At 41.4% G+C, this 14,681-nt stretch overlaps 1 protein-coding gene across 1 annotated transcript in view; it reads right to left on the reverse strand.

Annotated features, from left to right (window-relative positions):
• Positions 1-6,941: 6,941 nt before the first annotated feature.
• Positions 6,942-14,681, reverse strand: part of LOC142954842 (protein TMEPAI-like) — a 35,148-nt gene continuing 27,408 nt past the window's right edge. Inside the window, exon 5 of the mRNA XM_076096119.1 lies at positions 6,942-14,573. Coding sequence (XP_075952234.1) covers positions 14,267-14,573 — 307 coding nt within the window. The 3' untranslated portion in view covers positions 6,942-14,266. The remainder of the gene's footprint in view (positions 14,574-14,681) is intronic.

Here is a 14,681-nt window from a genome sequence, read left to right on the forward strand (position 1 = left end):
TAGAGAGAGAGACAAATAGATAGTAGAGAGAGAAAGAGAGAGACATGTATTTAGTAGAGAGAGAGAGACAAATAGATAGTAGAGAGAGAGACATATATTTAGAGAGAGAGACAAATAAATAGTAGAGAGAGACATATATTTAGAGAGAGAGAGACAAATAGATAGTAGAGAGAGAGACATATATTTAGAGAGAGAGACAAATAAATAGTAGAGAGAGACATATATTTAGAGAGAGAGAGACAAATAGATAGTAGAGAGAGAGACATATATTTAGAGAGAGAGACAAATAAATAGTAGAGAGAGACATATATTTAGAGAGAGAGAGACAAATAGATAGTAGAGAGAGAGACATATATTTAGAGAGAGAGACAAATAGATAGTAGAGAGAGACATATATTTAGAGCGAGAGAGACAAATAGATAGTAGAGAGAGACATATATTTAGAGAGAGAGAGACAAATAGATAGTAGAGAGACAGGTAGACAGGTAGGGCGTTCATGCCAATGGAGCAGATCTGAGTTTGGGTTGAATTGGGAGAGAGACGGAGAGAGAGAGAGATCTATCTATCCATGGATCTCTCTCTCTCACTTCGCTCCTCCCTTTGCTTCGGTGTCGGAGAGCTGCGGTGGCCTACAGGTAACGTGGGAGCAATGGGGGCTCTGTCTCACACCACTTTATGAGATGTTGTATCAATATTATTGTTATATTGATGTTGTTGTGTGTTGATGTTATTGTATGTTTAATTTTTTGATGCTTTGGCAATACTGTTTTTAAACTTTCATGCCAATAAAGCAAATTTGAATTTGAATTTGAATTTAGATAGTAGAAGTAGATAGAGAGAGACAGGTCGATAGTAGAGAGAGAGAGACAGGTAGATAGTAGAAGTAGAGAGAGACAGACAGGTAGATAGTAGAAGTAGAGAGAGACAGACAGGTAGATAGTAGAAGTAGAGAGAGAGAGACAGGTAGATAGTAGAGAGACAGACAGGTAGGTAGTAGAGAGAGAGACAGATAGTAGAGAGAGAGACAGGTAGATAGAGAGAGACAGGTAGATAGTAGAAGTAGAGAGAGACAGACAGGTAGATAGTAGAAGTAGAGAGAGAGAGACAGGTAGATAGTAGAGAGACAGACAGGTAGGTAGTAGAGAGAGAGACAGATAGTAGAGAGAGAGACAGGTAGATAGAGAGAGACAGGTAGATAGTAGAAGTAGAGAGAGACAGACAGGTAGATAGTAGAAGTAGAGAGAGAGACAGGTAGATAGTAGAGAGACAGACAGGTAGGTAGTAGAGAGAGAGACAGATAGTAGAGAGAGAGACAGGTAGATAGAGAGAGACAGGTAGATAGTAGAAGTAGAGAGAGACAGACAGGTAGATAGTAGAGAGACAGACAGGTAGGTAGTAGAGAGAGAGACAGATAGTAGAGAGAGAGACAGGTAGATAGAGAGAGACAGGTAGATAGTAGAAGTAGAGAGAGAGAGAGACAGGTAGATAGTAGAGAGAGAGACAGGTAGGTAGTAGAGAGAGAGACAGATAGTAGAGAGAGAGACAGGTAGATAGAGAGAGACAGGTAGATAGTAGAAGTAGAGAGAGAGAGAGACAGGTAGATAGTAGAGAGAGAGACAGGTAGATAGAGAGAGACAGGTCGATAGTAGAAGTAGAGAGAGACAGACAGGTAGATAGTAGAGAGACAGACAGGTAGGTAGTAGAGAGAGAGACAGGTAGATAGTAGAAGTAGAGAGAGAGAGACAGGTAGATAGTAGAGAGAGAGACAGATAGTAGAGAGAGAGACAGGTAGATAGAGAGAGACAGGTAGATAGTAGAAGTAGATAGAGAGAGACAGGTAGACAGTAGAAGTAGAGAGAGAGAGACAGGTAGATAGTAGAGAGACAGACAGGTAGGTAGTAGAGAGAGAGACAGATAGATAGAGAGAGACAGGTAGATAGTAGAAGTAGAGAGAGAGAGACAGGTAGATAGTAGAGAGACAGACAGGTAGGTAGTAGAGAGAGAGACAGATAGATAGAGAGAGAGACAGGTAGGTAGTAGAAGTAGAGAGAGAGAGAGACAGGTAGATAGTAGAAGTAGAGAGAGAGAGACAGGTAGATAGTAGAGAGACAGACAGGTAGGTAGTAGAGAGAGAGACAGATAGATAGAGAGAGAGACAGGTAGGTAGTAGAAGTAGAGAGAGAGAGACAGGTAGATAGTAGAAGTAGAGAGAGAGAGAGACAGGTAGATAGTAGAAGTAGAGAGAGAGAGACAGGTAGATAGTAGAGAGACAGACAGGTAGGTAGTAGAGAGAGAGACAGGTAGATAGAGAGAGACAGGTAGATAGTAGAAGTAGAGAGAGACAGACAGGTAGATAGTAGAAGTAGAGAGAGAGAGACAGGTAGATAGTAGAGAGACAGACAGGTAGGTAGTAGAGAGAGAGACAGATAGTAGAGAGAGAGACAGGTAGATAGAGAGAGACAGGTAGATAGTAGAGAGACAGACAGGTAGGTAGTAGAGAGAGAGACAGATAGATAGAGAGAGAGACAGGTAGGTAGTAGAAGTAGAGAGAGAGAGACAGGTAGATAGTAGAAGTAGAGAGAGAGAGAGACAGGTAGATAGTAGAAGTAGAGAGAGAGAGACAGGTAGATAGTAGAGAGACAGACAGGTAGGTAGTAGAGAGAGAGACAGGTAGATAGAGAGAGACAGGTAGATAGTAGAAGTAGAGAGAGACAGACAGGTAGATAGTAGAAGTAGAGAGAGAGAGACAGGTAGATAGTAGAGAGACAGACAGGTAGGTAGTAGAGAGAGAGACAGATAGTAGAGAGAGAGACAGGTAGATAGAGAGAGACAGGTAGATAGTAGAAGTAGAGAGAGACAGACAGGTAGATAGTAGAAGTAGAGAGAGAGAGACAGGTAGATAGTAGAGAGACAGACAGGTAGGTAGTAGAGAGAGAGACAGATAGTAGAGAGAGAGACAGGTAGATAGAGAGAGACAGGTAGATAGTAGAAGTAGAGAGAGACAGACAGGTAGATAGTAGAGAGACAGACAGGTAGGTAGTAGAGAGAGAGACAGATAGTAGAGAGAGAGACAGGTAGATAGAGAGAGACAGGTAGATAGTAGAAGTAGAGAGAGAGAGAGACAGGTAGATAGTAGAGAGAGAGACAGGTAGGTAGTAGAGAGAGAGACAGATAGTAGAGAGAGAGACAGGTAGATAGAGAGAGACAGGTAGATAGTAGAAGTAGAGAGAGAGAGAGACAGGTAGATAGTAGAGAGAGAGACAGGTAGATAGAGAGAGACAGGTCGATAGTAGAAGTAGAGAGAGACAGACAGGTAGATAGTAGAGAGACAGACAGGTAGGTAGTAGAGAGAGAGACAGGTAGATAGTAGAAGTAGAGAGAGAGAGACAGGTAGATAGTAGAGAGAGAGACAGATAGTAGAGAGAGAGACAGGTAGATAGAGAGAGACAGGTAGATAGTAGAAGTAGATAGAGAGAGACAGGTAGATAGTAGAAGTAGAGAGAGAGAGACAGGTAGATAGTAGAGAGACAGACAGGTAGGTAGTAGAGAGAGAGACAGATAGATAGAGAGAGACAGGTAGATAGTAGAAGTAGAGAGAGAGAGACAGGTAGATAGTAGAGAGACAGACAGGTAGGTAGTAGAGAGAGAGACAGATAGATAGAGAGAGAGACAGGTAGGTAGTAGAAGTAGAGAGAGAGAGAGACAGGTAGATAGTAGAAGTAGAGAGAGAGAGACAGGTAGATAGTAGAGAGACAGACAGGTAGGTAGTAGAGAGAGAGACAGATAGATAGAGAGAGAGACAGGTAGGTAGTAGAAGTAGAGAGAGAGAGAGACAGGTAGATAGTAGAAGTAGAGAGAGAGAGAGACAGGTAGTAGAAGTAGAGAGAGAGAGAGACAGGTAGATAGTAGAAGTAGAGAGAGAGAGAGACAGGTAGTAGAGAGAGAACCTTATCCACACTGACTGAGACTCCACTCTGAGGTCTGACGTAGAGACTTGTCAGGAAGAGGAAGGAGTGAAGCAGTTTAAAGTCGTTGAGTCGTTGGAATCTGATCAACAGTTGGCTGAGAATCAATCATCCGGTGATCAGGCCGGCTGACGCACACTGACCCGCCCGTCACACCTGCAGCTCACCTCAAGGTTTAATTAAGTCCTAGAGGGGTTAAGTTAAGTCATTACAGACGACCTTTCTCCCTGATCAAGTTTAAGTCTAACTCAGGTCTCAAGTCACTCAAGACAAGTTCAAGTCAAGTCTCAAGTTATTATAAGTCCAAGTCAGTCCAAGAAAGTCTAAAGTCATTCCAGAAAACACCTTATGTCTTTCAGATCAATTATAATTTCAAATTTGCCAAGATCTTTTTTAAAATATAATCTTTAAATCCTTAAAGTATTTGATATTTCACGTTTGTCTCGCTATCTATCTTCTACTTCTTCACCTCCATATAATCTATCTCCCTTCCTCCCTCCCTTGATTCCTTCCCTTCAACCTATTATTAACATGCCATCCTGGCCTGATTGTAGCTTTAAGTGAAATTATTGTATAATCAGCAAAATATATTCAAGTAGTAAAATGTCCCTCTTCAGAGTGTTTTAATCTATAATTTACTTAATTCTGTTTGCAGCATTTTAATGTTGCTGGAGCCGAGTTGAACTGTTTTATATGACGAACACATTGTGTTTATTTCTTGAAATAAGTGAAAACAATAAAGGACGTTTTAGACGTGAGTGTATTGTACTTCAGTAGTGGAGAATAACTATTTAATGATCAAAGTATTTTGTGGATTAGAGTCACTTCCTGCCATCTCTGTCTAGTTCTGTCTCAAGGAGGAGACACTTTGACTTTTGACTTGTATAACAGGATGAGCACAGGTGTAAATAACATGTCTCCGTTTATAATTACAGCTGTGGTCTGTCTTCATCAGGTCAGACAGGTTTGTTCAGTTCATGACAGGAATTTGAAAATATTCATCATCCTTTAAGCAGACGTGTTGTTTGTTCTGTCGAAACAAAATCAAGTCATGATTACAATGCAGACAGGACGGCCTGTCAGTGTTATATAATATTATTCGATTATTATTAGTAGTAGTATTAATATTATTAATAATAATAATGATATAAACACTGAGCAAAGCTTATTGTTTGTTGAATTTCTGTAAATCTGAGCTTGTAAAGTAACTAGTTTTTGAATAATGAGTAAAAAGTACAATATCGCCCTCTGATATATATATATATATATATGAGTAGAAGTTTGGAGTAGCAGAAAAAGGAAATACTTTAAATTGTAGTTACTATAGTAGTTGAGTAAATGTACTTTGATGCAGTTAAATAAATATACATTATATAACCTAACTGGTCATTGTAATGATGATATAAACTTTATTAAAAGCAGGGGAATAGAACTAAACACAAGGAATTATGGGTAGAAAGTGACATCAAACAGGAAGCCACAGTAGGAAAAACAGTTGTGAATTTAAAAAAAGAATGATGGATGGATTTTATTCACCTTAAAAACAAATATATGTGAAGTGCGCCACCTGCTGGATGCTTTCTAAGTACAGGTTGATCATCAGCCGTGGTGGAGGAAGTATTCCTGTACTCTAGTAAAAGTACTAATACCACACTGTTAACACTCTGTTCCAATGAAAGTCCTGTATTCAAGGTGTTACTTAAGTTAAAGTGTTTAAATATATTCAGGACATGTTCTTTAAGAAAAAGTCCCTTAAGACTGGTATACTATTATATATTACCATTATTAGATTACATCACTCATGCATTAATGTAAAAGCAGGGTTTTATTGTAACAGTTGATCGAGGTGGAGCTAATTTATAACATTTTGATTTCCCGTCTCAGTTTATTTGATCTGAATGCTCCCTTGAGTTGATTGGAGGGTCGTTCAGATCAGCTGCTCCTCCTAATTAAGAGCGGAGAGTTTCTGCTCTTGGCCAATCAGGATGTGACGGCGCCTTTTCTTTAAGGCTTAAGAGGAACTGCACATCCAGGGCTCTGCTCAGCAGAGGATGTACTTCCTGAGGCAGCTGAAGAAATTCAACCTGCCAAAGACGATGATGGTGCACTTCTACACAGCCATCATTGAGTCCATCCTCTGCTCCCCCATCACGGTCTGGTACGCTGCAGCCACTGCCAAGGACAAGGGCAGGCTGCAGCGCATCATTCGCTCTGCCGAGAGGGTGATTGGCTGCAATCTGCTGTCCCTCCAGGACTTGTTCGCTTCAAGGACCCTGACGCGAGCAAGATAGATTGTAGCCGACCCTGTTGAACTGTTCGAGCCCCTTCCATCTGGCAGGAGGCTGCGGTCAATCAGGACGCCACATAAACACTTTTTTCCCTTCTTCAGTTGGGCTCATCAACAAAGCCCGGGACCCCGACTGACTCTGTCATCCCCAGGACAGTTTCCTACCGTTCACTCCCCTGCACATCCCTCTAGGTTTCTTATTTAAATACACTCGACACTTTCACATTACACTTAATGTACATCTCACTTGTTTATAGTCCTGTTATCTGTAAAAGTTAACATACCTTTTAAAGGTAGTGATGGATTTTATAGCTTTTATAGTTAAAGCGTGATGAGCAAGAGGTAACATTACAAGAAATAACTCAAGAGTTTCCGATATTAAAGACATCATTTAATGAGTAAAAAAATTGGATATTGTCTGATTTACGTTGCAAATTTATGAAAAAAAACAACAAATATGCAAGATTATAAATTTAATAGAAAAAACGAATTATTATTTATTTTACTTACAATGGCCCTAATACGCCGTTGTAATAAATGTGACTTTTCTTTAACAAACTAATTATTTCTACTTTTTACTATTTCATCTGGAAGAAGAACTGCAGGCGTTCCAGAGGTTTTGAATTCCTAAATTAAAGTAAAGGAAGTCAATGTGCAAAACAAATAAATAACCAGAGGAGACGCCGAGATATTTTATAAAACTTTTTTATTCATTTTTTTAAAATCGTAGGCTAACTGAAATGTGTCCGATTTATACGGTGTTCTGTGACAACAACGATAAACCGTTGTCTTCGGTTCGTAACAAACAAAAAAATAACAACAAAACGTTGCAACACGTAGACCATCCATTATAAATTAAAATAAACGTTTGTTTATTTAATACACAAATAAGCAATTATTATTATCATTGAGGATAAGTAGGCCTCTATATAAGTATGTGAACCATGCTGTGAACAGAGAGAACACTTCAGCTTCGTCTTCTTTCCACTTCAATGGAAGAACTACGAACCTGCTGCTGAAGATGAGTTCAGGGAAAACCCGACGTTTGTTTTCTACATAAAACAGATCACATGCTGTGTGCAGGAATCCGGATCTATTGTACAGGTCCCACATTATTCAGATGCGTGTGCAGGATAAAACTCAACAACAGGTGGAAGACTTCTACAACAGTCACTGCAGGTGATGAGATAGCGAGGCTTGTTTAAATATGCACACATACGTACTGCAACCAACATATATATAACATATTACATGTATTTTCTTTAACATTGTCAGAGGAAAGGCGCCGTGCAGCGCTGATTTCAAAGAGCAGAGTGAGCAGAAAGGAAACACGACGAGGCAGAATGAGCAAAAACACAAAAGCTTTTTCACACTATTTTCTCCAGTCTGTTGACGCTGTAACTTAGTTTCTAACAAGTACCAGTATGTGTTATTACTTCAAATACTTGTCTACAGGTCAACAGCAGTTACAGGAACTGGTGAAAAAAAAAGGCGTTGTTTATAATTCTAAATAATAAAAGTTCAAGTCAGGTGTAACTTTTGTCTTTTTCTCAGCGACAAGAGTCTCGTTTAGGTTGATTTCTTCTTTGGAAATGTCTTTAATTATAACGTGGACAGACGTGGTGTGTTTTTGTGTTTTGGAGGTCAGAGGCTTTGTTTTCTTTATTTTCGTGGCAGCCATCTTGTTATGTCGTTTCTTATGTTGCGTTCCAATAAATGTCGGAAGTAAAACTAGAATCCCAGCTGGCAGGTCGGAGTTCCTCCACACCTTTTTTTTACCTTAACGTGAACGAGTAAAATAAACACGACCGAAGCATTTCTTTAGCTTCAAACAGCATCAGGAAGTCAGAGTTTTCATTTGTTAGCTCGCTGATAAAATGATGCATTTGAGCGCAAGTTGTAAACAAAATGTCTTGACTCTCCGACATCTCTGGAACTCAGCATAAGTAACGCGTGTATATACTATATACATAATGTATATATGTACTATTTATTTATATACTTGCATTTGACAAATTTGTTGCTGCTTTAAAATAGTTTACTTTTGAATTGTTATTCCTGTTCATTTAAAAAAAAAAAATGTAACAAGCTGCTGTTGTATAATTTATTATCTTAATAATGAATAAAAATTATGTAAATAGTTACTTTTTGTGATACAAAAAAAAAGAAGCCGGATCAGTGCATCCTTATTAGTAAGTCATAAACAAAGAAGGTTCTGGAGCTTTGGATTGTATCAAGACAATCTTCCTCAGCAGATGTTTGTTTATTTAGTTATAACAGCTGTAGATGTTCACATTCCTTATGTATCGTTTTTATTATTCTTCACTATAATCTTTTTATTTATTTTTTCCGTTTCTTGGCGTGAATGGACTTCCATACCTCATGGCCGTGTATCGAGAAGTATTTTATTAACACGTTGGAGCTGTTCCGATGTCTTAAGTGTCAAAAGGCAAAAAGTATTTGTGGGGCGTTTTGCAGACGGACGAAGTCTCCGTCGGACCGGACACCAGAAGGCACACATGTAGACGCTGGGCCGGGACGAGGAGCGCCGATGATTCGGACTTGACGTTTCCGTGCACGAAGCCGTGTACTTGAACTTATAAGTGCGCGGAGGACTGAGTGAGAGGCGCACAAGCGGCAGTTTGCAAAAATTGTAGATTCATCGCTTTCATCCTCTGACAAATGGTTTTCTCTTGAAACTGGAAACGGCACTAAAAGCAGAAGTATACAGTTTCTGGTATTTCCACGTCCTCCCAGTGATCTGCAGCTTTTGTGTGTTCGGTAGTTTTACACTCTCAAAGTTGGTTTTACAAAATAAAAAGTCAAAAAATAAAACAATTGTGTGATTGATGGATTGAAGTAAAATTACATTTAGTTTTCAAGTGAATAAACAACAATAACAACAACAATAAAAAAAAAACATACATTTAGCACACTACGTTAAAATAGGACTAATATTATCAAAAAGGCAAATAGTAGGTGTATTGCAACGCTCTCTGCGGCATCACTATCAAAAACATCAATCTTCATCATCCTCAATCTTCATCATCATCATCCAATCATCATCATCTTCATCTGAGACAGTAAGGAGGCGTGGCCCGGGATGATTGACAGCCCAAACGAACCACTCATGTTTTGCCCGTCTCAGCGCAGGCAGGCACACTTGTATACGACATAGCAACAATAACAATAACAACGCAAACGTCTCCACGGAGACCGACCGAACAGACAAGACAGCCAATGACGGCGGCGAGGGCCGGTCTGAGAGGAGCTCTGTCATTGGACAGCAGGCATCTTTAGGGAACAGGAAGAGCTCGTTCAGACAGGAAGAAGAAGAAGAGGTGGAGGGGCGGGGCAACTGTGGAGGTGATCCAGGTGTGTGTGTGTGTGTGTGAGATAGATGAATGTTTTCACTATCTTGTGTGGTCCACAATAAGAACAAAAATGTATGTGGATGTATGAAAGTGCACCTGTGTGTGTGTGTGTGTGTGTGTGTGTGTGTGTGTGTGTGTGTGTGTGCGTGCGTGCGTGCGTGTGGTCTGGTTCTTAGGTTAGTTTGTTTAGTCTGCTTTGAGTTTGTGTGTTTAGTTTTTGTCTAGACGGCTGGAGTCTTTCCCAGGGCAAGTCAGTGTACATTAACACACACACACACACACACACACACACACACACACACACACACACACACACACACACACACACACACACACACACACACACACACACAGTCTTTGCTCTGGGAAAAGACATAGTCCGCTGATTTTACAAAAACACTCACGCTGGAGAAATGTGTGACCAGTTTAAACACTTACAGATTATTTCTGCCTTGGACACATTTTAGGAGACAGAAACCTGATCGGCTTCAGACATGAACAATTTGTTCTGGTGAGAGATATCAGCAGTAGAGATGTCTGCCTTGTCTCCAAAGTAATGGCACTATATGACACTCGGCTTGTGGGATGTAAACATACCAGTGTGTGTGTGTGTGTGTGTGTGTGTGATGTGTGCTTCCACTGAGCCCCTGAAGGACTTTCCCCTCCTCTCTCTCTCTCTCCTCCTGTCTTTTTATTTAATTTTTTATTTGTTTGTATGGTCAGCCAGCGCAGGTTTCCCTGAAGCGAGAGATTGATCCTCCACTGTTTCACGTCTCCTCCCCTCTACTGTAGGCACATTACACTTTTTAAATAATTCGTACTATCATTTCTTTCTTCACTGTGACGCCCCGACCAGAGCCGGTCCAGCCTTCTCGTACCCGCTGCGAACCCTCCAGGGAACCAAACCACTTAAAAACAAAAAGGCAGCCCAGTTCAAAACAAGTATAACACTGGTGGAGGGACAATAAGTTAACTAAACTTGTACTGGGACTGGGCTCATAATCTCATTTTGGGGTCAAAGGTGATTGATTCACTCTTCCTCCTTTAGCTGCTTTGGGTCAAGAGATTGATTTCTTTATGTCGTGATTTTTTTTGTTTTTTCGTCATTGAATCCTATGTGCCGACATGGCGGATCAGCACCGGAAGCAAAGGGAGAAAGAGAGACAGTAAAGAAGACAGAGGGGCGGCCAATCACAAAGAAATGACTTCTGATTGTTTGTCTTTTTTTTGTGTGAGTAACAGAAGTTTAAGGAAGGATTCGCACAACTGTTCATCTGAGGAACTTATGGTAATTTATCATCCCATGTCTTTTTAAACAAAAATCCAATTGTTTTTATGAGGCTTCGATGAATGTTTAGACAGAGTAATGTTGAGTCGATCCGTTATTCTGGAAGCTAAATAACTGACAATATTCAGACGGTCATATCTGTGTTTTAAAGGTATTTCCAGAAGACTCAAAGACTCCTCAATCCAGATAAAAATGATTCTGTCTGTTGCACCATAGAAGAAGATTTCTGACAATCTCTGTCTGGATTAAGAAACAGAGTTGCACCTTGGGGAACAAGTAAGAGAACGCTTTTACACTACAGCAGACAGAATGTTTGTTATCCGTGGAAAGCCAGACGACTCTGCCTTTGAATAACCTCAAACCGGCGCTGTTAAAGGACCGTCTTGTCTTTTCAAAGATCACCAGGGATTTATCTTTCAGACTAACGGACGCTCGGCTCTGACTCCGATGTAACAATAATACACGAGGAAGAAAAGGATTTAAAGATTCACCGCATCCGATTATAAAAATGTCTTTTTGACTCTCTTCTCCTCAGGCTACAAAGTTAGACCGACTCAGCTTCGGGAGGTTTTGGCGGTGGTTTGGTTCGGTCCCTGCGGAGGGCGCTGTTGCATAAAGGCTGGACACTAAAGGGTTCCTTCACATCCACTTTTAAATTCAACTGGCGAACCTCAGAACCAGCCGGTTAAAAGAGGTTCCAAAAACATTTTCACACAAGAAGCAACTAAAAGACAAAAACCTACAGAAGGATCTAATCTTCTACGTTAGCGAGCTAAACTTTGACCTTTAGTCCGACACTCTGAAAGAGACGACAAGAGGACGAGTTGTTGTCAACACTCGTGTCACTTTTCAACACTTCTGTGTGTCTTAATTTGCGACAACTCGCCTCGTGCTGCGTTCAACACACAAAGAGTTCTGCTCCAGAAGGGAAATATCCACCGTGGGAAGAAGAGGTTAAAATAAAAAAAAATTAAAATGTAGTAATTTTTTTGTCATTACCCCGGCTGGGTATTTCCGACAGAATTTTCCTATTTTTGATAACATGGTTCCTGATTTAAATAAACGTTTTGCCAATTTTGACTGTATTTTATTGAGCCAAAGTTCTGCTTGTATAAAGAACATTTAACACTTGAGAAATAAAAAGACGAAAAAACACATTTCTCAAAGCAAGTTGAGCAAATGTTGCTTTTAAAAAGCTGCTAACAGCATTGAAAAAGTTAAACCGACACCCAGCTGGTGATTCCATGTGTTGGGGTTACATTTAGTTTTTTCCCGTTGAAGGATGTTTAAAGTTTTGGAGCACAACTCTTTGCATCTTTTTTTGAAGTGTGGCTTCTAAAGGTTGGACTATTATTAAAAGCTAGAATATTAAAGGGTTCTACCGTAAGTTTTATCGGCTGCGGCTGGCTGACGGAAGATTGTTGTCTCTTTCCTGGTGCAGTAAAGTGCTCAGAGATGCCTGCGACAGCGGTGACCTCACCAGAGGGGTCTGTGTGTGTGAGTGTGTGTGTGTGTTGCAAGCAGAAACATGTTAGTGTAATGTGTGTGTGTGTGTGTGTTACACAGCGGTGCACAGTATCACTCATTTAGGGCCTGCAGAGCACTACAAAGGGGACGTTAGGCGTCACTGGATCTGCATCGTTTCTCTCTCTCTCTTCTCACCCGATGAACAAAAACAAAAAACCCTGACATTTAAATAAATACCACAGAGCAGGATTAAACTCTACATCTACATCCTCCTCTACTCTACCGTTTACATTACACATTGTCGTGATTACATTTGTTCGACGGGACAAAGTCTGATGGACTCGTGTGTGCTCGGTTCGAGGTCGTGAAAGCCAGCTTTGGGATTGGCTAACGATTCGGTCAATGGGATGAGAGAGAGAGCTACGAGCAGAGTTTCTGATTGGGCCCACAGGTGGGATGCTGACTTGCGGTTGGCTCGCAAGACTCGGATCTTTTGCATAAATGAGGGATTTATTCATTTTCAATGGTTTCAGTAACGGTGGATCCGAGTCCGTTGAGCCGAAGTCCGACTCTCCCCATGATAAGTTATGGTGATACTGGCCGCTGTGCACCCCCCTCTGGTGCCTCTCGCTCTCTTTACGCCTCAATGGACAGAGCTCCTTCACAATAAAAGTCTCTCCCACATGTTCCATCTGCGCATACTAAAAAATAGTGCAATTCTTTTCAGCAATTATATAAATAACTCGTAAATTCGTGCTTTTGAGTTCGCATACATGTGTATGTGTGTGTGTGTGTGTACTCAAAATGTAACACATACCAACACGTATGCAGCAAAAATGTTCAGCTTGAAAGTTGGCACCCCGACAGATTAATGATGTTTTCTTTCTCTAAAACTAGACAACATATAAAAAACAGAAGAAGAAGAAGAAAAAAAACATCTTTACTCTTATGAATCTATCAAGTTTAGAAAAATACCCCTTACTTTCTCTGTTTTCTCTCTCCTCAATCATATTGCGGTCTTGAACTTTGTGCAAACCTTCTTTAGGAAACAAAAATAAAAAAAGGATTTAGCTGGAGGACTTTCAGCTCTGTGCTACGGCCGCTAAGCTAGTTCGAGACGGCGCTAACTAAATGTAAACTCTTTCTGGAAAAACTAACACGTCCCCGTGATGCAGCTGCAGCAGGAGTCACTGGTTACTGTGCGGTCGTGAACTAAATGGAGTCAAAGCAGCGAGGGGGGGGGGGGGGGGATTATCACTAGAAAACAAAACCTGGAATAACCAAGAAGATTGCAACGCTTCGCCGTTTGCCCGGATAGAGAGATTTTCCCCCGTAAGCGCGAAAAAGAAAGACGAACAGAAAAACTAAAAGTTCTATAGAAACAAACAGAACGAGTAAATATTTAGAATGAATGAAGTTAGATCAGTCTGATGGAGGAGGGACGAGGTGGCGCTGTCAAGGGAAGAAGGATGCTTCCGTATCCTTCCTTCCCTTTTGCACCCTCTGCCCTTCCTCTCTGACATCATCATCATCGGTTCATCTGAAGTGTTTCCTCACGACCGGAAATAAGAAGCCGCGGAACAGGAAGTGCCAGATTTTTCTCTCCCGTGTCTGTGCTCTGCAGGAGTTATGTGGTTTTCCAGGAGTTCTTTATCTAACGAGAAGCTGGCGTCTGCTGCCTCCCGGGTCCTAGCCCGACGCACTGGAGTGGGGAAAAGGTGAAACTGACCACATGTCAGCTACGACTACAACTAACGCCAACCAGCCCTTAAACCATTTTACCATTCACCAGGTAGTTCCTCGTCGGCTACTGACCGCTTGCCAAGCGGCGAGCGGATAAAATCCTGGTTTCCCCGCGCAGGCTAGGGATACGGAGGCAGTACTGTCAAACCTGCTGGGGCTTCTGGGATTTCTCCTTCGTATTCCTTGCGTTCCTGTTGTCCACGCTTCCCCGCTGCTGCGGTGGCGGTCGGAGCAGGCCGTGTATGAGCGAGGACGGGGGTGGGGACGACACAGTCCGGTGGTTGTGGCCGGGGCTCAGGGACGTCGGGTGGTAGTAGTGCCCGATCACCTCGCTGTAGGTCGGGGGAGCTCCCTCAACTCGAGAGCCCTGCTTCTGATGCCGGGACAAGGCCTCCTGGGCTTCAAGCACACTGACGCCAGAATGGACGCTCGGAGGAGGGGCCTGCAGACTGGAAGCAGAACAACAAGGGAAATAAATAAGACCGATGGGAGGCGAGCAACAAGGATAAAAACAAATGTAGGGGGAGAAAAAATGAGGAACATGCAGAAGAAAAGTA

The sequence above is a fragment of the Anarhichas minor genome, unplaced genomic scaffold (genome assembly GCF_050575085.1).
Source record: "Anarhichas minor isolate MPS153535 unplaced genomic scaffold, ASM5057508v1 ptg000021l, whole genome shotgun sequence".
Taxonomy (NCBI): domain Eukaryota; kingdom Metazoa; phylum Chordata; class Actinopteri; order Perciformes; family Anarhichadidae; genus Anarhichas; species Anarhichas minor.